The 27,715-nt window shown below is 35.1% G+C and overlaps 4 protein-coding genes across 4 annotated transcripts; 1 reads left to right on the top strand and 3 right to left on the bottom strand.

The window, feature by feature from the left end:
* Window positions 1-1,071: 1,071 nt before the first annotated feature.
* On the bottom strand, window positions 1,072-5,868 carry LOC148913171 (uncharacterized). The gene is made up of 3 exons (XM_031711253.2): window positions 5,495-5,868; window positions 5,194-5,351; window positions 1,072-2,348 (listed from the first exon to the last, which is right to left on the bottom strand). The coding sequence occupies exons 1-3, from the start codon at window positions 5,697-5,699 to the stop codon at window positions 1,128-1,130; spliced, it is 1,584 nt and encodes a 527-aa protein (XP_031567113.2). The 5' UTR covers window positions 5,700-5,868; the 3' UTR covers window positions 1,072-1,127.
* A 4,464-nt stretch (window positions 5,869-10,332) lies between these two features.
* LOC116302057 (uncharacterized) lies at window positions 10,333-15,220 on the bottom strand. Its single transcript, XM_031711255.2, has 3 exons — window positions 14,841-15,220; window positions 13,941-14,098; window positions 10,333-12,145 (listed from the first exon to the last, which is right to left on the bottom strand). The coding sequence occupies exons 1-3, from the start codon at window positions 15,025-15,027 to the stop codon at window positions 11,087-11,089; spliced, it is 1,404 nt and encodes a 467-aa protein (XP_031567115.2). The 5' UTR covers window positions 15,028-15,220; the 3' UTR covers window positions 10,333-11,086.
* A 1,672-nt stretch (window positions 15,221-16,892) lies between these two features.
* Window positions 16,893-26,490, bottom strand: LOC116302056 (uncharacterized). Its single transcript, XM_031711254.2, has 4 exons — window positions 26,330-26,490; window positions 21,905-23,549; window positions 17,915-18,075; window positions 16,893-17,833 (listed from the first exon to the last, which is right to left on the bottom strand). The coding sequence occupies exons 2-4, from the start codon at window positions 22,152-22,154 to the stop codon at window positions 17,636-17,638; spliced, it is 609 nt and encodes a 202-aa protein (XP_031567114.1). The 5' UTR covers window positions 22,155-23,549; window positions 26,330-26,490; the 3' UTR covers window positions 16,893-17,635.
* A 43-nt stretch (window positions 26,491-26,533) lies between these two features.
* Window positions 26,534-27,594, top strand: LOC116302059 (uncharacterized). The gene has a single exon (XM_031711258.2). The coding sequence runs from the start codon at window positions 26,642-26,644 to the stop codon at window positions 27,236-27,238; it is 597 nt and encodes a 198-aa protein (XP_031567118.1). The 5' UTR covers window positions 26,534-26,641; the 3' UTR covers window positions 27,239-27,594.
* Window positions 27,595-27,715: the final 121 nt, after the last annotated feature.

Here is a 27,715-nt window from a genome sequence, read left to right as displayed (position 1 = left end):
TTACCGTCTTCAGCTGTACAAAGATGGCGAACCATGATCCATAAATTCTGTCTATATGTTGACAAATTAAAGAGATTAATTCAAAAAGATTTAGTAATCGTCTTGGACTCTTGACAGTGAACTGTTTACATTTTATGTTATACAATATTACAGCTATCAATATTTCGGTTGGGAGTTAACGAGTTTTAAATTTCAGGCCAAGGTTTTTCGTCTTCCTGACCAAAAAAAACTGCCCTGATATAACAAAGTTATTTGAGAAACGTTTCAAATTAGTTTTGTTTTTATTAAAGATTAGCAGCTATTCTTCAGAAGTTTATACCGACAATTAGGCGAGCAAACAAATTATTCTAAGAATTTCATTCATTACAAAAAGAACTTTTAAGTCTTCTTTTTTTCTGCAAAAATTTGAACAGGAAAACGAAATTAAAATTCGGGAAATTCTTCAAAACAGCACGGTAACACTAGTCGGTATTTTTTGTACATTTAAATCATAAAAAGAAAAAAATTAATCAAGTGATTGCTTCTGCCGCTTTTCGTTTAGTAACTAAAGCTGTGTATTGCATTACAATTTTTAATAAGCAGTTCTCAAGCATGGCGATGATTAAGAAATAACTGTTTTGCTAGCTGAACTAACATGAGTGTTTTAATGAAAAAAACGTGAACCAAACGGACTTAAATCAAATCAGTTCCCCTTACAAAAACATATAATATAAAACAGACAAACTTGGCTAGAATTTCAGCAATTTTTTGTAATAGAAAGCATAAAGTTGGAAGTCTTCGCAATGTCCCATGTCTCGCGCGTTTCTCTTAATATTCTACCCACAATTCCCGTGGGCCGCTATGTTCAGGCTAATTTGGGGCGGGGGGGGGGGGGGGGGGAAGAGTTGTCAAAAATGAAAATAAATCATAATTTCCCTATTTATGGTACAGTGATTGGAGATATATAGAAAGAAAAGAAGCTAGAAAGAAAGAAAACGAAGAAAATAGGAGGAAAGGAAAGATGTGACTAAAAATAGCAATTAATAAATAAAGCGAAGAAACAGCACACATACGAAAAACGAATACAATAAATAAAATGATCTGTCGTATTTATTTTTTACAAACAAAAAAAACTTTTTAGGAAAAAACTACGAGCATACATTCAACCGCCTAGCATGTTTTTCTGCGCGGTTCCGAAGAGTAAGTATACTTGTCCTACGAAAAGTTTCAAAATCGTTGCACTGTTTTTCACAATGAAACGTTGACGTTGCTGAAACCACAGGAGTGTCATTAATGCTGTCTCCCTCTCTCATTTCCGCGTAAGAATTCCTCGAGGATCGTAGAAAATGATTATTAACTTCTATGTCAGTTCCATTTCGATCATAATTTACAACTAAACTGCGAGATTGCTCAGTTAAAAAATTATCGCTGAACGAATTGGGTTGTGTGGGGCAGATGACTGAAGCTCTTTCTTGTACAGAAATCCTAGATAATTCCCGAATTCTTGAGCTATTTCCTCTTTCATTAGGTCTCGAAGATTTCTCTGAGTGTTCTGGGATATTAGAATGTCTTTTTGATTGAATATCTTCGTATATCGGAGCACAATCGTGGTTGGAGTGGTTTCCCGCCCTTTTTGAAATTTCTTCGCGCGCGCGTGACCTGCTAGTGACAAAGATAAGAGAAGGCGGCACAGAACTCTCGTTTTGGCGGGAAACTCTTCTTTCGAAGGAATCTCCCACATTTGTCCTCTCAAAAACATTCTGTAGTCTTTCAGTTGACTTAGAACTTTGTAATTCAGTAGTATTGCCGTAACTTTTGTCTCTAGAAAGAGTACCAGTAGAACTAATAATGTTTCTGGAACTTTCTCTGACATGACAAACTGGTGTGTTGTTCGAACTTGTGCAACAAGTTACTGAGTTAGGATTTCTTTGCCCAGATGTAGAAATGTTCATCTGCGATTCGATTGCACTGTTCTGCGAGCAGGAATATGGTGAAGAAGTCATCAAACTTGCTGAGGAACAAGTTTGTTCAAAATTTTCATCTTCGCTGTCGCTGTCGTCAATAGGGATTTCATTCACCAAGTTTGAAAGGATATCTACAGATGACAGTTGTTGTTTTGGAGGATCTTTACGAGCGAGGATGCTTTCAATGCTGAAAGATTTACTTCGTGAAGGTTCAGTTCTTCTGGTGTTTAAGGTAAGAGAATGATTTTTCGTTTTCTTTGTAGAGTTAGTTTTCTTTGCTTGGTTCAAGTGTGAGAAGAAAAAAGCCCTGTTAGACTTTTCTGTTTCGCTTTTTTTCCTTCGTCCAGGAGCAGACTTTATTTTATCTTCTCTTCTCATTCTCGCTCTTCTATTTTGAAACCAAACCTGGATTTGAAAAAATTAAAACTCAGTTTTAATGGTTTGCAATCATAGCCAAGAGTTGAGAGTCACTGAAAAAAAGAAAAAGAAAAAGAAAAAAACAAAGCGGCAGGGCGGCCATATTGGTGGTATTCAAAAAAGAAAACTAAGACAAAAATACCACCAATATAACGACCATGACAACCGCTGCGAAATAGAAATCTAGGCGTAATTAGGTGGTAAAAAACTGAAGACAAAAATACCACTAATATGGCGACCATGACATAACTTTGAAATAGAAATCACAATGCTCTGGTCAGCGTCAGTCACAAACGCACGTATGCGCTGTTGAAAATATCCCCACAAGATGGCTGCCTTTGAAGCTTAGTATGATATCAATATCACTGAACGTCTAAGACATATTTATTCAAGATTAAAAACTGCCAATTTGAGTCCAATTATACAAATACAATGAGTCTGGAGGCGGTAAACTTTGGCCTCAGAAAAGGATCTTGGTTGTTTATGCATGTCATAAATATCATAAAACAGATATTGCACAGCCGAAAGATCCCGTCCAACGTATTTCATTAACTCTAAAATGAAATTGTTGAAAGTAATGTTCGAGAGATTAACAGGGAAGTCTTTAACAACCTGTGACTAAATCCTAATGCAAAGGGCAACAGCTAGCCAAGGATCTACTTGAAATCATTTTGTCTGTCTATAAACCATAATACCAAGAAGAAACGCTTTGTTGCATAAAAAAATTTTTAAAACAAATAAGCGCTGTATACGAGTTTTTTTTATCAGAAAACATTTTTTCACTTCCTCGGTTTCATTTTCTTTTTCTTTTCTTCTTCTTTTTTTTTTTTTTTTTTTTTTTTTTTTTTTTTTTTTCCCTTATCTTTTTCATTCTTTCCATCTATATATCCCTTCCCTATTTTTCTATTTGTTAAGTCTTTTTTTCCTTTCATCTATCCATTCTTTCTTTTCATTTTATTAGTAGTTTTTTCCTTGTATCTTTTATCTGTTTTTTTAATGGTTTTTGTTGTTGTTGTTGTTGTTGGTTTTTTTTGTTTGTTTTTTACTGCAATGTCTTTATTTTGATCTTTCTTTTCTCTCACTTCTTTTCTTTTCTTTCTTTCTCTTTTTACTTTCGTGCCTTTTTTCCTTCTTAACATTTATACAAATACTTGCAACTTTTACTAGCTTCCCTCAGCCTCAGCCATTAGCCTAATTTCCAATTTTCAATACCGCATGATCATAATAACAAATTTATAAGCAACAAGCTTCATGAGTAGCCAAAGTAATTTTCTCATTTATAATTTGCAGTTGGTGGTCTTGTATTTTTCGAATGTCCTAATGAAACTACAGCATCAAAAAATGACTTAAATTATTATCTAATAAAACTTTAGAGATATAACATAGAACAACATTAGCAGAATATAAATGGTTTTGATGAACAACTTTCAATTTTAACACGAGAACGCCAAATCACGAGCTAGCCTATGACAATTTTGAAGCCTTCCAAGTCTTTTATAGTTCATTTATATTTGAGCAATTCAATTAACAATCTTTAAATGAATTGTCTGAAGTTTTTGTCTTGTCTGGACAAATATAAAATAATTTAATTATCCCAAAAATCAGGAACTGACGTCCTACAGAGAGCTATTTAACTTTAATTCTTATAATTCACACCTCAATGGAGTGACTGAAGGCACTGGAATGTCAATATTCAAACTTTCTTTTACTTAAAAATATTAATTTTTACGTAGCACAAATGTAAGATGGCTAGGGTTCTGAGATTAATGGTAATGTTACCAGTTTAGAGGAGGTAGGGGAAAGTTTTTCTTGGAGGAAAAGAACGAATTTTTTTGAGATTATGACTAGGAACCCGCCAAAGAATGCATGCATAGCTAGCGGAACTCATTGGCGTCAGAAAGTCGACAGTGTTTCGTAATTTCAAGTCGTTTTCAACTCTAATTTTCCTTAATAACTTCAAAAGAGGAAATTCACTACAATAATTAATAGTTCTGAGGCTCAGCTCAACGGAAAAAGTAAAATAAATTGGTTCTTAAAACAGAAGGTAGCGAAGGACATGAGGTGATTCAGTTTGTCATAATCACCGACTCCAAGCTGAGTTCGAGAATATCCCGACATAACTAATTAAAACATTAGATTAATGGCTAAACTCTGATAGGAATATTGCAGCAATAAACGAATTAGTTTGGGGCTAATTTCAAAGGAAACTAAGTCTTTTCTATAGCTTTAAGATTGTTTAAATGAATCAAGAAATGTTACGAAGATGTTGCAAATTACATCCATCTCTCATCATCTTTGATCCAGAAAGTCTAGAACTAAGTTTTCTCCTCTTCTCTTAGCTTAAGCGAATTTCGCTTACTAAAGTAATTACTAAACTCAAAACAAAGAGGAAATAATAGAACTTTGGTTTAGTACGAATAGTACGTGCTATTTTGTAAAATTTTCACTCTAAATATAAAGTTGATGGGGGCCTGTTTTTACAAAAGTAAAAGAACACTAATTTGTACAAGAGTCAATTCAAGTTCAAACATTCTAATAGCATTATTGAATTAGTTTTTAACTGAAGAGCAAGGAATCGACAAGAAAATATCTCTCTTAGAAGAGAAAGAAAAAATAAAAACTCAAGCAAGAACTGAAAGTCTGTACAGTTTGACATCTTCTGATTAACTTTTGTCTCGCTGTTTTCAACCGAGTGAGGAAAGCATTTTCTTTCTTCAATCTAAAGTCACTTGCCTCAAGGCCTCGAAATGCAATATTGAAATTATCTCCTGGAGAGCAATTCTCTCAACAACGCACACAGGGGACATTAGAAAAAGATTCCTCGTTAACATACCTGAATACGAGACTCGAGCAAGTCAAGCTTCAAGGCCAAAGCTTCTCTAGCAAACACGTCTGGATACTGAGTAGTTTGGAACACATTTTCAAGTTCATCAACTTGCCATGTGTCGAAGTTGGTTCGACTTCGTCTTTTCTTTGGAAGTAGAGGTATTTCTGGAAGAGGTAATCGCACCCAGAACAAGAAAGAAGAAAGTAGCCATCAGTAATGGAGATTTGAGTCACACTTAGCGAGTGTATAAAGACAACTTACACAACTACAAAAGTCATTAAATCTGAGTACGAACAAATGTTCTTACCTATAGCTTCAATGTACTCAACTTCAGAGTCACTACCTGAGAGATCCAGTGTATTTGTAGAAGAAAAGGACGACACAAGAATTTTCCCCTCACTCGGGTCGAAGTTATCTCTCAAAAACTTCGAATATGCTGCAAAACCGGCATGCGCAGTAGAGCAGTAACCTTCTGGAAAATTGAGGTGAAGTTTATCGCTCAAGTTATTCATTCCTTCAGACAGAGAACTTGTCTAGAGTTAGTCTAAAATGGGTTTGTTAAAGATCTAGGTAGGCTGGTAGTAACGAATATGAGAGGATCTGACAAGGGTGTATTACAAGTGCTGTACGCGCCTTGTTAGTAAGTCGACAAGCTACCGGCCTGACATTACACCAAGCCAATTACCCTCTCTCTAACAAGCTGTCAATCGCAACTGTCTAATTATCTAATTACGGAAAGTAAATTATAGCGATAAGGGCTTTGTCTGCACACCGCTCCAAGGAGATTCATGTTGCCGTTCTACCCTGGTCCAATAAGATTCCAAAGGATCATTGATGCTATTCTATGATTGGTTGATTTTTATGTTTACGATATTCATGTCTTATCGCTCGCGTCAAGTCTCATTGTAGCATCGTATTTCTTTTCTGATATTCAATACACTCAACTCTACAACTTTGGTAACAATTTATCTTCAAACTATTCTGAAGTTCATTTAATGGAAGTAAGTTTTCTTGGATATGTGCAAAATAAAATAAAATCGATGAAATGAAATGGAATGAAAGTTCGTATTCTGAATTTCCCGTAATGTCACGCGGGACACGCGAAACCATAAATCAAACTGAAAAACCCGCTAACAAGGCATTGATAGTAACCCAGACAGGCTCATAACTTATCCATTAAGCTTTAAACCATTACATATGTAAAACCATTAAAAAGATCGCTCTTCTGTTTTAGCAATTGGCTTCAAATCAGAATTTTATTGCACCGATTTTTGGGTTTTTATCTCTGGTCTTTATCAAGGATTTGTCAGACCACACCGATTTTCAGGAGCCATAAAGTCTATCCTGTTAATGTGATTGCCTGAGAAATTTCTCACTTTTTTGTTGGTGAAGAATTACAATCTAATTCGAAATAAGTTGTTAGTAACACCTTGCGTTGCGGGTGATTCTGAAGTAAATATCACTCTGCGTAGTACATATTAATCGACAGTAATACATTTAGGGAGCGACTCAAGATGGAAGCAATCGTCTGGTGTTGATTTTAAGGTTTAATTTCGCTGTCTTGTTAGCGTCAGATTATCTCCAAACGATAACCAAATACCGCGAATTTTTATGCTCCGTCAAGAGTGTGAATTTAACTGGCTTTTTCCTTCCTGAATTTTGATTAAATTTTCGTGTCTTTCTAATTTATTTTTTCATCTCCGGTTCTCAAAGCTGTCTTGAACATATAGAATAATAAAATCGTACAAATTATTAGATAATTATTAAAGTTATTAATCTAATTTAGTACAAGTGATCAAACTGAGTGCGTGCATAATTTGCCTTTACTTTATCTACATGAAAACGCCCGTTTTGATTTTTTTAGTACGTAAAAACCTAAATTCAAAGCTTTTAACATAAAATTTAATTTTTATAAAAAATATTTCGTTTTTATGTCCAAGTTTGAACTACCCACATACTGTTTGGTTTGAGTTATGCTTACTATCGGATTATCAATTGCTTAAAGATTTGACACGTTTATATAAAAGTAGTTTACTTAGAGGAACAAAGAACTCCAAGAACGTAAAAAGCCGACCTCGTAGACTCCGCGTTTACCAGGGAGGACTTTCCATGGTTGATACGATCAGACAATGAGATAGATCATTCTTATCGCTTCTTGGAGTTTACGCTACTAATCTTCATTCAACCCAATCCCCAGCGACAGTTTAATTTACTGAAATCTTAAAATATCTCTACTACTTGAGATATGACATTCCCGGAGTGAGCCAGGAAACGATGGCTTTGCTGGGTTTTCCGGCAGGAACGCGTTTATAATAGTTGATAAATGTTCCTAAGACATGCAACATTTAGTCAAAAGATGCAGCAATGTTACTAAAAACAGAGCGGAAAAGACTACACATTTCTGGCCGAAGGCGCTCTTTTCTCTGTTCTGGAAAAAAAATACACAAGGGTTAAAAAGTCTAGTTTGATCCGATTACAAGGGATATATCACTGCCTTTTCATTGTCTCGATGACCTCAGCCCCCAACAGTGTGGCCATCGATAGATATTTTCGTCAAAAGCCACGAGAAGTGGTAGAATTTCCTGAGCGAGTGTGAGATAAGAAAACTTAGCGGTCGCCAGATGGTAGGTATGCTGCAGATAGATAAACTGTTGATGATACAATTAACAACGTCTCCGACCAAAATGCGGGTAATTGGTGACCGTGGCGAGTCGAACTCGGGGAATCTTAGCTTTGCTTGCCTAATCCAAGGAGAATGTCTTGATACCGACAACGCCTTGAACGATATTTGTGATTGCAATTATTATTGTGGTAATTATTTTATCTTGGAGTCAAGAAGAAATCCTTCTGTAGGTCCTATTGATGTTTCTTATTCAAAGAGGCGTGGTTAAGCAAAATACAATGACACATGCCGTTTTCGCACCCACCACTGACCACCACTACAACCATCATCATCATCAATAACAACAGCAACAACAACAACAACAACAACAACAACAACAACAAAACTATTACTCTTATTATAACCTTTCCAAAGCTACAGCACCACCTTAATTCATTGACCAAAATCTGAAAATTATAAAGAAAAATACAGGAAGGAACAACTATTCTTCCACTCTTACTCCTGCTGTTGCTACTTTTATTCTTCTATTGTTATTACATCCTCATTAACCAAGGGCGGGTAAAATTCTGTCGCTCGTTCCTGGGAGCGAGAAACGAACGACAGAATTTTACCCCTAGATTTCCGAGCATGTATCAACGCAGTGCTGCTTTCACTACTGCTCTTGCTGTCGCTGCTGTTACTACTTCTAGCTATACTAGAACTCCTTCTTCTACTAATTGTTGCTTCGATCGCTATTAATGCTCCTACGACTAGCAATGACTCCTGGACCTATATATATATAAACTAAAACATCTTGAAATGTAGCGCTTGACATTCAACCTTTGCATTTCATCACAATCACATCTCATAGCATCAGGTCTGCCCTTCTACATCCCTTATTAGCAAAACTTGGAATGCTATTGTATTCAGTTACTTTCAACACAACCTTGATTGCATCATCTCGCTTGCATTCTCTCGAAGTAGGTACGCTGATCCTTCTTAGTCCGAATTTGATTAAAATCAAGAATTCTAGAGTGCCCCTTTAAGATTTAAACGAAACTTTAAACGGAAAATAATTACTTCAGTTAACAAAATGATTAGATTTTTTCCTCGAGTTTTTATCAAAGTTCTTCAACTATTATTACTACAAAGTGCGTAACAAGCGGGAGTGTTTGAAATGCTATTCAAGTTAATTAAACCGACGCGACTGTCTGCAGCTGTGTGAATATGAGCAGTTGTCTTAATTGCTTCACTTATTTTGGAGAAAAGCATGATAATGTTTGACGAAATCCGGCAATCAGGGAAACAACTATTTTTGAATACCGTGTTTTAAAACCTCTAAAAGCTATGGTACATGACATGATTAAATTTTTTCCCTCTTGGATACTTAAAACTTTAGTCTTACTTTCAGCTAAACTCTATTAGTTTTGTTCTTCGAGGTCTTCAGTCATTTGCTTTAGTACGGCCGTTTCTGAATTAGTTATAGTAATACTCATAAGTAATTACAAAGCTTTACTTAGAAGTACAATACTAAAGGGATATATAATACTCATTAATAATTACAAATATTTACATGGAAGTACAAGACTGAAGGGAAAGGGTGGATCACTCCAGTCATGTTCCCTCGGATGGGTGTGTTCGATAGGGGTCTCAAGGACATGACCCAGTAACAAAAAGAATTAAAATAAGTGAAACGATTTTTGTTTTAGTACCAACTAAAGGATCTGAAAAACGAACGGAAATCCTGGCCACCCATAGAGACTCAAACGCTATTTTAAAAATACTTTCTTTAAGAAAATTACATATTCAATACTCACGCTTGCATGAAAGAAGAAAGAGAAATTTTTTGACCCTCTTAACCTTCAGAGATCTAATAAAATAGTTTAAGCTATGTATTACAGTCTAAAGCACAATAGGTATTACTGAGGCAGGGAACAATTATGAGTATTACAAGAGCCGAGGGCGTTTGTCGGTTAGCTACTGTACAGTCTCGGATAACAACGAACTGAAATCCACAGGGGTTTGTTTCAGATTTTCCGCGTACGACTCAATATTTCAGAACTAGTACCGAAGGCTAGCTAGCACTGCAGGGAAAATCAGTACCATTTGCAAAATCGATGATATTAGTCGGCAAAGCAGACGTTCCTGAAATGCACGCCATGCAGCTGGCTAGCAGTGATATATGGGCATAATACTTTGTTGCAATTACTACCTTTTAAAACTAGTCGCATTAGACGCCAGCAGGGTTAGGGGTTGAGAGCTGAAAAATCACATCCATGAATGTTTGACTAATAGTTTGTTTTGTGTTTCACATCTGATCTTAAGTTTTGTATTTGCTACCCCAGTTTTCTTCGCGTTGGCAAATTCAAACCTTGCAACCAATACCCCGCGTTATCTATCTTGTATTATCTTCTTTTGCCTATCTATTACATTCAAGTGCCTTCTCACATCAGAGTTCACTACTCACCACCGAAATAAAAGAGGTCAAGTTCTGGCGTGTTTTTTATCACAGTTTTTACAACCCCCGACTAATAGAAATAACATATAAGTCAATGTGTTTATTTTTGATAAACAAAGCTTATAATAACAGTAAAATGTTTGGATAAAATGTTTCGTTATCTCTGGGCCGCATGTATATAATCCAATGGCACGCAAGACAGGTCCGCGCGGGGTCTGGGGATCAGAATCCCGTTCGGTCATTGCACATTCCATCCCTTCTCTCCCCTCGACAGGAAAGCGTAAGGCCCTGGCTAAACAAGGAAACATGTTTCCCTAAATGTTTCCTAAGGTGGCAAAACTGTCAGGGAACATCGGGAAACAATGTTTCCATGAGTCTTGGAAACATGAAATGTTTCTGCCGCACAGCAAAAACATTTTTCACAGCAAAAACAATTTTTGCGTCTTGGAAGCAAAATTTGTTGCACGCAGCAATGTTTCGCATGTGGCTAAACTGGGAAACATCGAGGAAACATGCGCGCGATAAACATGTTTCCTGGTTTAGCCAGGGCCTAACGCCCTAGAGAAAGAATGTGAAGAATATGTGACTTTATATAAGGGCGATAAGGCACATCTAACCCATGACATCTTTTCATCTTAGGTATCCTGGGTCTAAAACACACAGGCAACCCAATATTTCACAAAACTGATGAGACGCCGCTAGAAAGAAAGAGAAGAAGCAAAGGGACGAAAGGAAGAAAGGAAACCTAAAAAGTAGCCCTATTTTGGCAATTGCTGAAAGAAAATAATGACGTAGAAAAATAAACTAAATGATAATTATTTTAGGCATTGATACTATGATCACGGCGAACACACATTCAACCGTCTGACATGTTTCTCAGCACGATTCCTTAAAGTGAAAATACTAGACCTACGAAACGTTTCGAAATCACTACAGGCACTTGTGCCTGTTCGATTGAATTGGAAGATTCCTGGCTGACAGGCGCCCGACGTCCGCTCCAAAAGATTTTCAACTTCGTCACGAGAACAATTTACGTCATAATTTTCTATCACAAGATCGTTTGGCGAGCAAGCATAAAGTTCTGTAGAGGTTTTTCGGAGTTCATTTGATGAATCCTTTTCTCGGATTAGCGAGTTATTTTCAATAAGTTCAGATATGCTTTTAAAGTTATTTAAAGGTTTAGGGTAATTTCTAGCAGGCGAATGTTCATTCTCGTTTGAAGAATTTTTATAAACATACTTTCCCGCCTTTTTATTTCGTTCATTAGCGCGCGTGTTGTCATTTTGGCGGGAATTTGGCAATCCTTCGGCCATGTTTGTACGATTGAGAAGAAGATCTTTTTCTGTCCTGATTTCTGAATATTCTCGTTTTTCATTTGGACAAGTTAAACGAGAATTAATTCTTTCGGAAGTTATTTCCTTTCTTGGCTGTGAAAAACTTGAACTTGTAAAATTCGGCGGTGCAGAATCCAGGTTATGAATTCTCTGTTCAGAAGGTGGCGTCCTCGCTTGATTTCTATTTCCATTGTTCTCTGTGCTCCAAGATTTTAAAGAAGGTCCTACAACTTCATTTTCGTCTTTATCCTGATCATTGTCACCAGCTTCGTCAATACTTTTGTTTTCCAAATCAGCTGGTAGTCGTTGTTTTGGAGGATCTTTACGAGCGAGGATGCTTTCAATGCTGAAAGATTTACTTCGTGAAGATTCAGTTCTTCTGGTGTTTAAGGTAAGAGAATGATTTTTCGTTTTCTTTGTAGAGTTAGTTTCCTTTGCTTGGTTCAAGTGTGAGAAGAAAAAAGCCCTGTTAGACTTTTCTGTTTCGCTTTTTTTCCTTCGTCCAGGAGTAGACTTTATTTTGTCTTCTCTTCTCATTCTTGCTCTTCTATTTTGAAACCAAACCTGAGCATTTGAAAAGAGAAAAGTTGTTTTGGCTGAGAAATTGTTAAGAAATATTTTCCCCTTTTCTTCGGCTTAAAAATAGAGATCTTAAAATCGCTATTAAAGGAAAAATAAAATATGTTTTTCTGTTTACATTTGGTCCCGAATTTAGCGGCCGTGATCACGTGACCTGTTGATGAAGCAACGTAAAAGACAAATACAGAAAAAAATAAAAGTAATATGAAACTTTCCAACTGATCTCCCACTCGTTAGAAGAGGCTAGTGGTCGATTAGTATAGGCTTATGGAGACAACGAGTAGTTTTGTTTCCGGGATTTTAACAGGTTACTACATGTCATGCACAATGTATACTAGTGAACAATATGTTCTACAGCATGCCTTTTCTGTCACGTGAGAATAGGAAATATCACGTGACATGAAATGGAACACAGATCACGCCAAATTAAATTAATACAAGCAATCTTATTTTAGGTCAAGTTGTACTGCGTTTGAATACAGATAATCCACTCTGATTCGATTTTTCGATCAAATTTAAATCAAATTTGACTTAAAAAAAGAAAAGAAAAGAATGTAAAGAATTTTTTAAACCAATTTTAAAGAGAACTCTAATCTAACCTACAGCTCGGAGACTGGGTAAAGTATTTGGGTAGACAGCAATCGGTTACACTATGGCAATTTGCGCCCAAAAATTCAAAGATCGATCAGTCTATTCAAGTATCTTAAGGAAGAAAAAGATATTTGAAAAAACAGAATTGAAAGCTTGAGTAGATAGAAGTTTTGATCATCCAGGTACTAACCCATCCCGACCGGGCTTGACTCAGTGTCTTGCAATTGAAAGCCCAAACTTTTTTTTACTGAGCTCTACTGAGAGTATATCTACATGAGATAAACCAGTTTTAGTTCTATGAACAATTCCGCTCAACAATTTTCCAATTTTGGAAATTGAATTCCAATAGCTACGCAAGAAACAGAAATAAGTATAGAAAATAGATAAATTTTCGTTGCGTAAAAGGCAAAGGTTACCTTCCCGCACAGACTTCGAGGTCTGAGTTCAAAAATAATTCACCATATTCAATATCGCTCACTGAATCATTTTTTATCTTTAAAAGCGATAAAAAAGACGTTAGGTGTCGACAGTATTAGGGATTTTATCTCAATATATACCTAATCATACATTCTTCAAGTTGGCTTAGTACAAACGTGCACTGATATAAATTCAAGCTTAATGCAATGGAGAATGGCTACTCCATATAAGAACTGAACACTGTAAAAATTACTATTTAAAAAAAAATTAAGCAAAAAATTAAACAAAATCACCTTTCCCCCCTGCCACTTCTAAGAACCGGCTTGAATATTTATCAAATATTTTGTACACTTTCTTTCAAATATTTTACTTATCTAAAAGCATGTTTTTTTTTTTAAGCTGGTGATTGTATAGACCAAAAAAATCAGTACAAAGATAAAACGACGCGTTATTAATCAAGATTGGCGTTGATTTCTCCTGTTACGGTATTTTTATTTTATTTTGACCATTTGACTAATCATCATTTAAATAGTATGGACTTTTCATAGTGCGACCTTTGGCTGAGACAGAAATTGTGCGACCTTTTAGGACAGGCTTTCATCTGGTTCATCATTCATTCTCTTGAAAAAATCTTAAATCGGACTTTTTCTTATGCATTAAACAACTCCAAAATCAATTGGAATGGAATGGAAGTCGTAGAGCATTGATTTTTGGATGCCAAATTCAAGACAGAATCCCATAAATGCAGCGGCAGACGTTAATTTAAACATACCTGAATTCGAGACTCGAGCAAGTCAAGCTTCAAGGCCAAAGCTTCTCTAGCAAACACGTCTGGATACTGAGTAGTTTGGAACACATTTTCAAGTTCATCAACTTGCCATGTGTCGAAGTTGGTTCGACTTCGTCTTTTCTTTGGAAGTAAAGGTATTTCTGGAAGAAGTAACCGCACCCAGAACGAACAAGAAAGAAAGAAGAAAGTAGCCATCAGTTAAAAAAATATAATCACAAATTATATATTTTCTAGTTTCAAACTGTCCTATTTAAAATCAAATAAATTTATGAACTTTAGAAGGCAAATGCATCTACAGTAATGCTGATCAGTAGCACTAATTTGTACTAAATTGATGAAACAAAGGAAAACTATTGATTGCACTATTTTGTACTATTAAGTACTATTTCATGGTTTAGAGTGATTTTACTCACCCCGTGAAACAAAGTTGTTTAATTAGTGACTAACAGTCAAAGTAAAACTAAACTAAAACAATGGAACTAGCTTCTACTAACATGTCATTATGCTTGCTTTTTTCACGGGCCGAACTGATAAAATCACGTTTCAAGCCAATACAATGTAACAAAATTTATATATTTATATTCAAGTAAAAGGTTTCTATCTGTCGCTAATTATTTGTTAATTGCCACAATTGATGAGAATAATGATAATCGTAAACAAGTTTCAATAGAAAATACTTAAATTGTTATATGATTGTAATCTACAATAAATACCCCAGTAGTTTATTGTAAATTTGATATTTCGTAAATTCGAATTCCTTTCAACACCTTCCTGGTTTGATTTATGGTTTAAAGTCGAAAGGATTTTCTCCCAACATTTATGAAGATTTCATTTTGCTATCTGTAGAAAACAACAAAGTTTATGTACAGAAAAAACGCTCACCTATGGTTTCAAATGGCTCGTCGTCAGAGCCACTGCTGGAGAGGTCCGCAAACGTGCTCGATGACGCATTAATGGAGGACAAGAGAAAGTTGACTTGCCTTGGGTCGAAGCTTTCAGACGATTCTTGCGTAGAATATAAGTAGCCCCCATGTAGTTCAAGGTTAAGTTTGTTCCTTGTCTCACTCATTTTTAAAGAGGACGAACTCCAAGCAGAAAAAAAGAATTAGACTCAACTATGAACAGTTTATCTGTCAATCTAAGATGTGAAGTTGAAGTGATTTAGGTAGATGAGGGTTTGGTTTGAAAGACGATATGACTCTTTCAGGCACTCAACACTGACTCGTATACCTCTGGTCATTGCTTAGAGGTTTTGGATCGTTATGAACAGTCTGTCTTTGAAACGCTTAGTATTTTTTTATTGTCAGAGGGGGACAATTATTTGTCACTCAAATTGCAAATTTCCCAATGAACCAATCAAAAGGCACCATGAGACGCAAACTATCCAATCACCGCGCTTGAATACACAACCAATTAGGATATTGTGTGCCAGATACCCAGTCTGTCAGTATCTAGAATTTTTCTTAAAAAAGCATTTGGCGCAGAAACAATTAAATACTCAAAAACAAACTAATAGTTTTTTCAGAAAAATAAACGAATGAATTTAAACAAATTTCTTTCGTAATTGTAGCCCTGCTAACGAGGTGACGATGACTTGTCAACGCACACCTTGCGTGCTATATTTTTACCAGATTTAATATTAAACCAAGTTCCATCTTTTTTGGTATGAAAACTTTAATTTTTTGTTGTCACTTTACTGTCTTATTTTAGACACATGCAGCAGATCAAAAGGTTAAGAAACGACAAGCCAAGTTTACCACGAACACAGGATATTGTTCCGAGGTCACAGCTACACTTTTTAGAATAACTCATCAAGATGTTGCAAGCTCTTCTCGTGGAGGTCGAAGAAGGTTAGACGTAAACTAGATAATAGAGAGTTTTAGATTTACGTTCACGGCAAACGTGAAACGCCAGTTGACCAGTAAAAAATTCTTTTAAATTACTGAAAAAGAATCGCAAAAAAGTCCAAGTAGTAGAAAAACAAAAGAGTATTTGCGCTTGGTGAGAAGGTTTGTAAAAGGTAAAGTAAAAGAAAAGAAAACTATGAAAACGTGGTCACGTTTGCCGTTTGCGGGGAGAAAAAAAAGTCAATCTAAAACTCTCTAATAGCAAATTAAACGCGGCACGCGGTGAAAGAAAGCGCCGCAGTCGGGACTTGAACTGACCCACCTCTAACAAATTATCTGATACCTGAGGTAATCCAGTTATATTACTGGTTGAGACTTATTTCATTATGAGTAACACAGACACAAGGAATGACAAGGGCAGGGATCAAGATCTCTCCGGTGAAAAAAAACCAAAGAAAACCAGACATGTCGTAGCATAGTCTTTAAATCTGCATAGACCCGAGAAGCGCGAATATGCAACAGCGTTAAAGCCGGCCTTTCATTATATTTATATCAAAATAATGACTCGTTCTAACCATGCGCAGAGCCTTCCCCAGTGGTTAAAACACAGGAAACCCAATACAGGTTTGTACAAGCTCAATTCTTTAGATGGTGTTATGATACTAATTTACGTCAACACCAGATTATAATGCTGTTCAAGTAGATTAGCTTGGTGAAAGATAGCTTGGCGGGGCCATAACGACAAAAACCAGTCCGATAGGATATAGAGAAAGCTCCTTTATCTTGCTCAAACTTATGTCGAAGCCACGGATTACTTCTTGACTACTTTCCGATCATTTCCATACGAGTTAGTTAATGCCTTTTCGCACGCTAGCGGTGAAGATCGTAATAGTACTTAAGAGAATGATGCGAACTAAGAAATGAAGAAATTTGAATAAAACTTAGTTTAGAAGATTTTGAGTTCGCGATTAATCCATTTTAGCAAAAGCTTTACGGTGATGAAGATAGTAATAATACTCAAGGGAATGACACGTGGTCTGAAAACATCATGCCAATAACAGACGAATCTTGTATTTTAGTTTATATTACATTGCCACAAGTAATTAATTCTGTATATTAAGTGTGTGTTGTCCCTGCCCACCTTTAGTTACCCTTGACTCCACTGCTAAGATTCGTTGTATTGTGTTCTATTGCACAGCAGTGATAGTATTACCTAAAGAGACTCTTCAAAGGCTGTAAGGACTTGCCCTGTCTGCCTGTCTCTGGATATAATGGAAGAATGACCTTCATATCTCATTACAATTGAATTTCACCAAAATACAACCAACCAGAAAACTTCCGACGGTAGTACAGTCAACGCTTACGCATTTGTCTGTCATCAAAGTACTTCTCTTTGTAAGGGTTAAATTATTTAATATAAACTGTTGTTCGCATACATTTCATAGGAGTCAAAAGAAGTTGAAGTATGGTAGAGAGGTTAATATCAATCTAGGACTAATACTGATAGCAGCTAGTGAAAGGAAGCGTTGCCTCACTGTAAGAATTTCTTGTTGCTTCCTGTTATAATATTTACATTTCATTCTACCTTGCCACACCCAACCCCAGAAGTTTCCCAAAACCCTTTTTTAGTTAGAGTGAATTCCTCACACCCTTTATTCCTTTGATAGCGAGGTGCTGTCATGATAATCAAAGAGAAAGTAGGAAGAAGGTTTCTTCTTTTACGTCCAATCTGTGCAGAACTATAGGTCGTACGTAGTTGCGGAGCGCTATATATTTTTCCATGAGTATGAACTTCTTGATAATTCAATGTCAAAATTTTGTTTTGTCATTTTAGAATTCACTTCCATGGTCGGTTTGTGAATCCACTTCTGTTTCTTCATTAAGTTCTTCAATGTCTTCTGCGCATGTACTCATGCTATCAGCCGCTGACTCGTGATCATCGACGGCATCGTGCTCTGTAGCGTAGCTCGGTGAATTAATTGTCTGTCTGTCACGCTTGGACTTTGCGCGGCGATTTTGAAACCAAACCTAAACATAAATTCAAACAATGTTTTAAATTAAAAGGATATGACGTATAGCATTATGTGGCAGGATCTGATTGGTCCTTACCTGAACACGTGAGTCTCTAAGTCCCAGTCTTACCGCCAGTGTTTTCTTGAATACGCTGGTCGGATAGGGATTTAGAAGGAACGCCCGTTCAAGTTCGTCTATCTGCCATCGTTTGTATGTCGTGCGGTTACGGCGGCCCGGTTTAGTTGAAGGAAAAACATCTGAAAATAAGAAATTGTCGTCAATTATGACTGTAGTGAAAGAGATGATCCTGGTACTTTGAATTTAACGATAAATACATGGTTTATGATGATTTATGAAGAGAATCTAAGGAACTGTTCACAAGAAAAAGAATGCTAAAATGATTCCATGGCCGCATTTCTGTGTATCCTAGTCCTTGCTCGATTGAAAAATGGACGGACATCCTTTAAGTGTCCATAAATATCTTGTGTTTCAGATGCCGTTACGCATGCGTAAACCCCCATCCCCGCTCAACCAAAAGAAAAAGGAAAAAGAGAATAAATATCAGTATAGATGACGATGATGAAATGATACTTATACCGATGATGATGATGACGATGGTGATGAACATGATGACGATGATGATGATATAATAATTGTGATGACAATTTTGATTAAACTTCTTACATTATAAACAACTATAAAAAGAATAGGGGTAGAGGTTTCCATTTTCACTTTTTTGACCGAAGAACAACCATCCACCTAGCTCTCCCAGCCTTCCTAATGCAAATTTGAGCACTGCATATTTTATTGATAGTTCTTCACCAGCTTTATTGGATTTTTAGATTTGCGCCTTCATCAAAATTTGCCTTCCCCAAAAGAGAAAAACAAACGCGCTGCTACACCTGTCCCGCTGTTTGAATAAGGTGTTAAAACAGAAACGTTGTTCAAACAAAAACCAGCAAGCAGACCTCACAACGCTGACACCATCTGACATGAAGCTTAAACTAACAGTTAACTTCGTCAAAACCTTTGTTCATTTATAACACCTCGAACAGAACAGTAATTAAAGTTTAGTCTCACATTGATCAAGGATTATCTATGGCGTACGTTAGGCGATTAAAAGATTTTACTTTAATTAAGTAAATGTTAGGGAAGCCATTTTAATGCTCACGATTTCTCTCATATTAATGATTTTAACATACATTTCATAATTTTTGGACATCTTAATAAGGCTATTAATTCTCATACACGTGGTAAAAGGATGTTATTCATATATTTTTCAATATTTTGGGACATTCAATTTTATGTTCAAGCTCCAATGGCAGAAATTTTAACCGTTGCGCAGCAAATCGAACCATCGTGATATTCCTTTGGCATTTTGAGCTTTTTTCAAAACATGTTATTTCAAGGTTACTGCAAAAATAGTACCTCTAAATTCTCTTTATTTTATCCCAACGTTATAACATCTCTGTTTTTCAAAAAAGCCATTTGAGTGCGGAACAAATATACTTTCTACATTTTTTCCTGAGCAAAGCCGTTTCCATAAAAGTTTTCATAGAATGTTGAATGGCTTCGTAACATAAAAATGCTATTTTAGTTTCATTTTTACGCTTTTTTTTCGAATGAGTCCGAGGCCTTGCTAAAAGTAGTTGCATTTCATTTGAGGATAAAGAAATCACAGTAAGTTAGGTTTAAACATGGTTTAAATAAAGTCAAGCTCAGTAAAGTTAAGACAAAAGCGGTGGTGATTAGCAGACTTATTCGAAAATCTATAAAGAAATCAAAACGATACCCAAAGTAAACAAACGAAACTTAAGACTGGCCCGCACTACAAGAAAACAAAAGACTCGAGTGATTCACACTTTCTTCGTCATTTTCTTATAACAAATTCCTTTTACCTTGGAAAAAGAGACTTCAAATGAACAACTTCCTTTAGAAATTTTTTTAGTAAATTCTAACGTGATTTTAGTATATCTATATTCCTCATGAAAATACCCAATAAAGTAATTGTATTGCAAATTCTAAAACTGAGAAGATTAAAAATTTTTTTTGAACAATTAATGTAACTTCTTAATATTGATTGTTCATGACAATTTTTTGAGTAAAAAGTAAAACGGTTAATAAAGGAAAGCCTTGAATAAATTAATTCATAAAGTTTCAATTTCGAAAAACATTTAAAAAGAATATTTTTATTTCGTATTTATGAAGTCTGGAATTCTAAATTCTCCATGCCAGTTTAGTTAGCGTTGCTAATTTTTATTCTAAACCTTGCCTTATTCACGAACAAAAACTATTTGTACAGAAGATTGCAGTCCAAACAAAACCGGTTCTCATAAACAATAGGTTTTTTATAAAATGGTTTTGAGCTGTCAATTCCTGGTGATTCAAAGCACATACGTTTGTTGTTTTGTTGTTTTCTAGACGCAGTGATACGGGGTGGGATTGGCTCACAGATTTGACAGCTGCGCAAATTTTCCCACTATGACAGTTTGCTTCTCTTATACTTATCCTTCCATAATTTCTTCCATCGAAATCTTTCCCAAAATGTTTTTACTAGAAATTTTTAAATCTTTTCATAATTTGCTAATAATTATAAAATCAAAGATAAAATGAACAGCTTTACCCTATGAGGCGACTAAATTATTGTACAATTTATATCTTACAAAACAAGTTAACTTTAGAAACACTTTGAAGTTTTCTCAACAACTTTACTCTCTCTTTTCGAGATCAAGTTTGGCCATAATGACGAAGAGTATGCAAGGCTGCGTTCTGCGTTAAATCTTTATCCTCTTTCATTCGCTCTTTCGAAGAGATAAGCAAAATTCCCTCGCGGCTTTGCTGCGTTGTTCCTTTACATATTACGTACTTACGTTTTTATTCAGTATTGCATTGCTTAATGCGAGATAAAAACATGAGACGGGGTTCATTTTTTTCCCTTCTGACAAAAGGAAAAAAAAGAGCTAAATCTCTCCGTTAATTTAAAATACTCTCCTGTTTTGTCATTCTTTGAGTTGCTTATAACAAAAATGTCAAACTTTTTCACTAATTAGCAATAAAAAATTGTCACTCTGATTTCTACTTTTTTAATTAAAGTTAATCAATAAATACTCATCAATAAAACTGCCCGCGCCATAATTAACCACAGTAGTCAGGTCAATACAGAAATCAAAATTATAAAGCCTAAACTTTGGGGGAAAAATTGTAGCTAAATCAAAAATGAACACCAACATTCCACTGGCATTTGGAAGTTTATCAATTATACACATCGTTTTTTTGGGTTAGATTGCGAAAAAAAGGGGAAAAAAGCAACGCAGAAATGCTTGAGGTTAGCCACTTGCAATCCATGACAACGGTACGAAGACCTTGGATTTTCTTTTCTTTCTTTCTTTAGATTTTATTAAATATGGTTCATAGTGATTTGAATATCAATCCTCGATAATATAAAAGGTTTTTCTAGTCAACATTGTGCAGAAAATTGATCATTTTATTGAAATAATCAAAGTTCAACTACAAAGAAAATTATGCTTTTCTGTAAATAATAGATTTTAAGTATTAACTAGTTATTGCCCAGAAAATAACCCCAAAATTGGCCACGAATTTCGAAAACTTTGAATGTTTCGCACAATAAGATTATAAAACTATTTCAAAATGCGCTCAAGTTTCAAACTTAAAAACTTTTATTCCAACCTTCAAGTAATCAAAGACGTATGAATAAAGAATGTTTTGGTATATTGATTAACCTTAACGAAATGCGTTCACTCATCACTATCTTCGTAAACTTCACAATAATTATCTTAGTAACGGCTCACAAAAAGAGCAATCATTCTTAATGATGTTGATACCGTGTATAAAAAGTTATTATTTATTATTAAGAAACGTTTCTGCTATAGTTTTAGTTTGTTAGAACTTTGTTTAAGCTGTGAAATACATTGCAAAATAAACTTTTTCTTTTCATCAAAAAGCATCGAAAAAATAACTAAATTTTACTTTATTTTTATCAGTGAAATTGTTGTGCTACAAAATTCTCTATCTCAAAGACAAAACAGTTAGATTTAAATAATTCCTTAAGTTTTTCCAAATACTTACCATTCAGTTTTGAGGTGTTTTCTAGAAATCCACGTAGTTCTTGTCTTGCATGCGCTCTCTCGTACCTTTGCAGTGAATCACCTCTGACACCATCGTAAGGTTTTTCACAGTAGCATTCGCAGGTACATTGTGGGTATGTTACAAGCGGTGCTCTGTATCGAGTGTTTATTGGTATTGGAAGCGGATGTAATCCCATGCGATAGTTAGGATAAGGGTAGAAATACCCGGCTGGACGGCCTAAAAAATCCATACTAATCCAAAAACCGACGACTCGATATTTTCAGTGAATGTGATAGAGTCTGCAAAGTACGCCACTAAATTGCGAGGATTCTTGACAAAATGAATCAGTGCTCAGATATTAATGCAGTTCAAACGAACTTGAAGTTAACCTTTTGTTAGCGTGTCTTTTATAACTTTGCACATCAGAAGGGCGGAGCCAAGAGTGTCAGTAATCCCTAATATCATCCTCGCAAACAAACGTGAATAAAACCGACATATTTACGCTTCATGCAATATAATGATATGACATCACCATCGCAACCATCATTATTTCCATATAAATAACTTTTAATATTGTAAAAATAGCGATCAATCAGTCTGTAAACCACCTACCAATTTCTGAAAGTTTATGGGTTTCCTGTGTTACCACAAGAAGCCCATCGAAAATATTTACAATACGTATGTTTAAAGGTACAGGTTTTTTTTACGGTTTTTTTATTTTTATTCTTTAAACTGGATTTAAATTTAAGCAAACCGTTAAGAAAACATTTACTTACCATCCTCTTAGATTTAGGTTTTGTTTCATTTTTTGGTTTTTATTTTTGTTTTTACTCGAGTTTCAATTTAAATCTACATTCTGCTGAAACTGTCTGTTATTTTGTTGTTTTTTTAAAGTTAAAAAGAGCAGGGTTTTTGGTAATAGAAGCAAAGTTTGACAGAAGTAACATACAGAACATGAAAGGTGGAAATGTTTATTTTCAAAATCTGTCAAAAAGTTTTACGTTAGATCTCCATGGTTACCAAATAGCAATCTCTGTCTGTCTGTCCATACATCTGTCTGTTAGTTATTTTCTCTGTCCATCTGTTATTTTTCTTAGGTCCATCTATTCTCACTGTCTGTCAGTTATCTTTGTCTATCTGTCTTTCTGTCAGTGATTTTCTCTGTCCATTAGTTTGTCAGTATTTTTCCTGTCCATCTGTCTTTCCTGTTTCCTCTGTCGGTCTGTCTGTCTTGTTTCTTACATCATTCATCTGTCAAATATTTTCTCAGTCCCACTGTGTGTCAGTTAATTTTGACTCTTTGTTTCTTTCTATCATTTTAGCTCTTTCTGGCTTTCTTTCTCATACACATAACAAGAACAGTGGCTGAATTAGTAAGAGACTCCACACTGTCAAGTTGTCAAATAGGAGTATAAAGTCATTTAATTGGCTAGTTTTAGCCAACTTTTACAGCACTTCAACAAACCAGACTTCCTTGAACAACATAGGGCAATCCCCTTTCAAGTGAGAGTCAAATGAAGTGAGATCTTTCACAGCTTGTATCCTGTGTTCAAATGTGAATACATTGAATCTCAATGGATTTAATGAATCTCACTTTTGAGATCGTCCTTCTTTATATTTCTCAGGCTTTTCATAAATGCTGATTCTGAAATAAAACAAGTTTGCCATAAGTAAATATTTAGAAAAAAAATTTAAGTGCATTAGTTGTCAGTGCTTGAACTTAAAGTGGTAATCCCCTAGTCTGGACTATACAACCTCTAGCCAATGGGTTGGTAGCTGTTTAATAATTTATAACAGTTTATTAATAGTACATATTATTATCTCTCAGTTAGTAACTTTTCAGTTCAACTAGCCTAATGGCCAGTGATGAAAGAAGTTAAAGGTGAAGTATTGTTTAATTAAAATTTAATGGTTTTTTATGTAATAAAACTTTATAAAAATTTACCATAATTAGAAAAAAAAATTACTTTCCATAGTAATATTACCCTGCAAGCAGAGCCCCACTTTACCTCCTTCATGGGTGAGAAAAGGTTAAATGGGGCTCTGTTCGCAGAGTATAGTTATATTTAAACTAATTAAGTGTTCCAACATTTCAATGGAATCCTCATACTAATTAGCCATTAAATTCTGCACTCAAATGGTATCCAAAACAATCTCTGTTCTCCAATATTCCAAGGCTTTGCTGTAATTCTATAAGTTACATAACCAAAATTGATGTAATATTTTAATTTGTCTTAAAATATATTTATTTTCTATCCATTATTTATTTCTAAAATTTATTCAAATTAACCAGAATCTGCTCTCTTAAAATTCTTACGCAGCAATTTCTGATAAATAGCTAAATATATATAGCACTAAATACAAGTTTAGTCAAGTAAGCCTTTGATGACTCTTTTAGATGAGACATATTTTACCCAGACAATATATTAGCCCATAGCACTATATATTCGCTCGATCTCACACTTCGATCTCACACTTCTGACACCTTTCTGACACCTTTGTCATGATACTCATTGCAATCCGTCAAGAATTTTGCTCTCATTTATTCTTAAGACAACTTTTTCTACTTCCAGGTACAAAACATATAATTTCTAATCTAGGATTACAATGGTTTATAAAAATGGCATAATTTATGTAAAGAAACTCAACATTTGCCCCTTGAGAAGAGAGACCATAGTGTCTATTCATTTGCATATAAAATGACTTCAGAAAAACAAATATACTACAAATAAACAAGGAAAATACAAACTAATACTTTTAAGAACAGCAAGGAAACTTTAGAAATTTAAATTTATAAAAAGGAATGAAAAGGAATTAGGAAAAGATAGAAAACAAATGCCAGGAAGAATGACAAGTGAACATGAGAAGAATCTAATTCCTAACGTAAACAATTCGGGCTCCCGAGCAAGAGGCTCTTCGCCTTGGGTGTGTCGAGACAGCATAAAAAAATGCATTCTTGAAGACTTTCTTTATTTTAAGAAAGCCCAGATATTAGCAGAAGATATTCTTAACATACCTTGTGACCGCATAGTTTTTTTAAAGGCTAAAATGTTATTAGAAATTCATATTTTTTTGAAAGCTGTGACGAACATCTTTGAGAGACGTCAATGACGCTCGCTTCGATTTGACCACGTCGTTGTGGAAGGAAAAATTTTATCATGGAAAAATCTTTATAATAAATCAAATATAATTTGTTAAAATAAACCAAATATATTTTTTATAGTTTAGAAAATCAGACAAATTTACTTTAAGATGCAGGAGATATATTTAACGGAATAATCAAAGGAAGAAGAAAAATTAATTTTGCCCTTGAAAGCGGATATTCCGAGCGCCAAGACTATGGAATTTGTTTTTCTATTTTCTCGCTCTCATACTTCGCATTTGTTCCTATAATGGCCTGAAATAAAAAGTAAAACATGGGTTTGATGTTTTCAGGGGGATTTTGTAGCATTAAATGCATTTGAGAAAGAAAAAAGCGGCACTTTATCTTCGAACCAACATGCTGTCGAACAAACTCAACATGGCGGTTTCCTTTTTGTTTGGGAAGTCGTCGACAAAAACTCAAAAACTGCAAAATCCAAAGCTGGAATATTGGTAAAAATTTATACGAACGTAGATTATCGATAGGTTAGTGTGTTAGGGAGGTCAATTCCAGGATGGAGAGGAATCCGAAGACGTAAAACCAAAAAAAGAAATGTAGATTTGACGCTTGATCCGACAAGAAAGCACAAACAACACTGCGAAAGTTATCAGAGATTCAAAACCAACTGTGCCTAACTTTATCCAAAATTACCACCAAAAACAACCTAAAATGAGCTAAAAATGAACAAAATATCCAGTGTAGCTTCAATAAGTATAATTCGAGTATTTAAACGGAAAAAAAGTGCTGTAAAATTGCATTTGAAGTTCGAGAGTTTGATCGAAGAAAAGACTTTATCCAGCCATTCTTGCGCTCGTAGAGCATTTTTCGCAAGACAACAGACGTTCCATACCACACTACATTTTACCTTGAAAAACCTCTAAAAACACAATTTTTTCGACTCATACAACTTGTAACAACATTAAGTCAATATATATTAACTCTGAATCGATTTTTTTTCAAAAATATAGAAAATTCGTTGAGTTTAAGGCAAATGTTTATGACAGAAGCAATTACGAGAATAGGTTCACCGCCATGCGGATGTGTTTGTTGGTCAAATTTAAAATATTTTTTTACCCCGAAATAAAAATATCCTGATTATCAATGTCCTCTAAGACAAAAGTTAGATGACTTAACTTTGTTATTTCATTAAAAGCAGTGCGCAAAACACCTTCCCCGAAGTATACTGCAATGTTCTCTTAATAAACTCTGTATAGAACATTTTGCACTTTCCTACTTTTACACCAAATGCACGAAAAACACAACAAAACCTCGTAATTTTTTACCTTGAGCATAAAGTCCCAACTATAGTCTTTTCATCTGTGTAGTTTTTATGGTTATTGAACTAAAGGAATGGCTCTGGGGATGCGAAAAACCGGAGCAAGAAGCACAAAGTTTGCAATGGCTGCCCAAGTTACAATTATTTGGTGGTGTTTCCTCGGTGGTTCGCACGGTCAGTATAAATAGGCTGCGCGTAGTTCACTGCGTCACTTCTCCCCAAGCACTACCGAGAGACGAAGTAACGATCAAGCGTTCGATCGATCGATTGTTCTACACGAGTCGATAATCAATTTATTGTCAACAATCATTAATTCAAGATGTCGGACACAGCGGCCTCAGCACCAGTGAAAGCCAAGAAGGCAAGCAAGCCTAAAAAGCCAAGCGAACATCCAAAGTACGGCGACATGGTTGCAGAGGCAATAAAATCATTAGGCGATCGTAAGGGATCTTCTCGACAAGCCATCGTCAAGTTTATTAAAGCAAATTTCAAGGTCGGAGATGGCTCAGAGGTTCACGTAAAATTGGCGCTAAAAAGAGGAGTGGCAAATGGGAAATTTACGCAGACTAAAGGAGTTGGAGCATCAGGATCTTTTAAACTTGTAAAACAAGTAGTCGAGAAGAAACCGAAAAAGGAAGTAAAGAAAACTGAGAAGAAAGTGGCGAAGAAGACCGTCACTAAAAAAACAAAGAAGGTCGCAGCAAAGAAAAAGGCAGAAAAACCCAAAAAGAAAACGGAAAAGCCTAAAAAGAAGTCGGAAAAGAAATCTCCAAAGAAGACACCTAAAAAGTCAGTTAAGAAGAGTCCCAAAAAAGTAACGAAAAAAACAACGCCTAAAAAGCCTAAGAAGCCGGCAGCGAAGAAAGTCGTGAAAAAAACAGCAAAGAAAAGCACCACAAAGAAGAGCAAAAAATGAACATAAACTCAAGACGTTTTGACGAACAATGAATGGCATTACGTTAAATGAGCTTATCTGAACATCTATTTCGTTTTGTGTTGTAAAATACTGAAAATATGTTAAGCACAGGGCAAGACCTTGGTATAAAAACTCATCAAGATTTGTTTCTTAGGGACGTTCAGTGTTATACAAATCGTTACAGTGGACTAGACCAAGACTTTATAGGACGTAGTCGTAGTCGTAGTAATAATTAGTGTTGAAATTTCGTATTTATAGTACTCGGAAGAGTGGTTGTTTATTTGTATATAAAAATGTACTCCAAAAGAATATTCCAAAGAGAAAAATATCAATAAATTTTTTATACAGATTAATAATAGTGTTGCTCACTCTATCATATTTTTTCATTATTTTCTTTTTTCACTGCGCAAATAAATTTCTATTTTTCAGTGTTTTTTAAAAATATTTTTTTCTTTTCAACATTTGAAGAGTTGCGCA

The sequence above is a fragment of the Actinia tenebrosa genome, unplaced genomic scaffold, assembly GCF_029948245.1.
Source record: "Actinia tenebrosa isolate PJP-AT-01 unplaced genomic scaffold, QUT_ActTen_1.0 PGA_scaffold0__85_contigs__length_37466705, whole genome shotgun sequence".
NCBI classification, from domain to species: Eukaryota; Metazoa; Cnidaria; class Anthozoa; order Actiniaria; family Actiniidae; genus Actinia; species Actinia tenebrosa.
The sequence above is the reverse complement of the archived record's forward strand: the minus strand, read 5'-3'. Positions and strand labels throughout refer to the sequence as shown.

Bases quoted from the DNA above. Each gene is read 5' to 3' on its own strand.
- LOC148913171 (XM_031711253.2), bottom strand. From the start codon at position 5,699: ATGAATAACTTGAGCGATAAACTTCACCTCAATTTTCCAGAAGGTTAC. The intron at 5,352-5,494 runs GTAAGAACATTT...TACCTCTTCCAG, and splicing joins TGAGTACATTGAAGCTATAG to AAATACCTCTACTTCCAAAG. The intron at 2,349-5,193 runs GTATGTTAACGA...TTTCAAATCCAG, and splicing joins TGCTCGAGTCTCGTATTCAG to GTTTGGTTTCAAAATAGAAG.
- LOC116302057 (XM_031711255.2), bottom strand. From the start codon at position 15,027: ATGAGTGAGACAAGGAACAAACTTAACCTTGAACTACATGGGGGCTAC. The intron at 14,099-14,840 runs GTGAGCGTTTTT...TACTTCTTCCAG, and splicing joins CGAGCCATTTGAAACCATAG to AAATACCTTTACTTCCAAAG. The intron at 12,146-13,940 runs GTATGTTTAAAT...TCAAATGCTCAG, and splicing joins TGCTCGAGTCTCGAATTCAG to GTTTGGTTTCAAAATAGAAG.
- LOC116302056 (XM_031711254.2), bottom strand. From the start codon at position 22,154: ATGGATTTTTTAGGCCGTCCAGCCGGGTATTTCTACCCTTATCCTAAC. The intron at 18,076-21,904 runs GTAAGTATTTGG...TCTTATTTTCAG, and splicing joins AAACACCTCAAAACTGAATG to ATGTTTTTCCTTCAACTAAA. The intron at 17,834-17,914 runs GTAAGGACCAAT...ATTTATGTTTAG, and splicing joins TTAGAGACTCACGTGTTCAG to GTTTGGTTTCAAAATCGCCG.
- LOC116302059 (XM_031711258.2), top strand. From the start codon at position 26,642: ATGTCGGACACAGCGGCCTCAGCACCAGTGAAAGCCAAGAAGGCAAGC.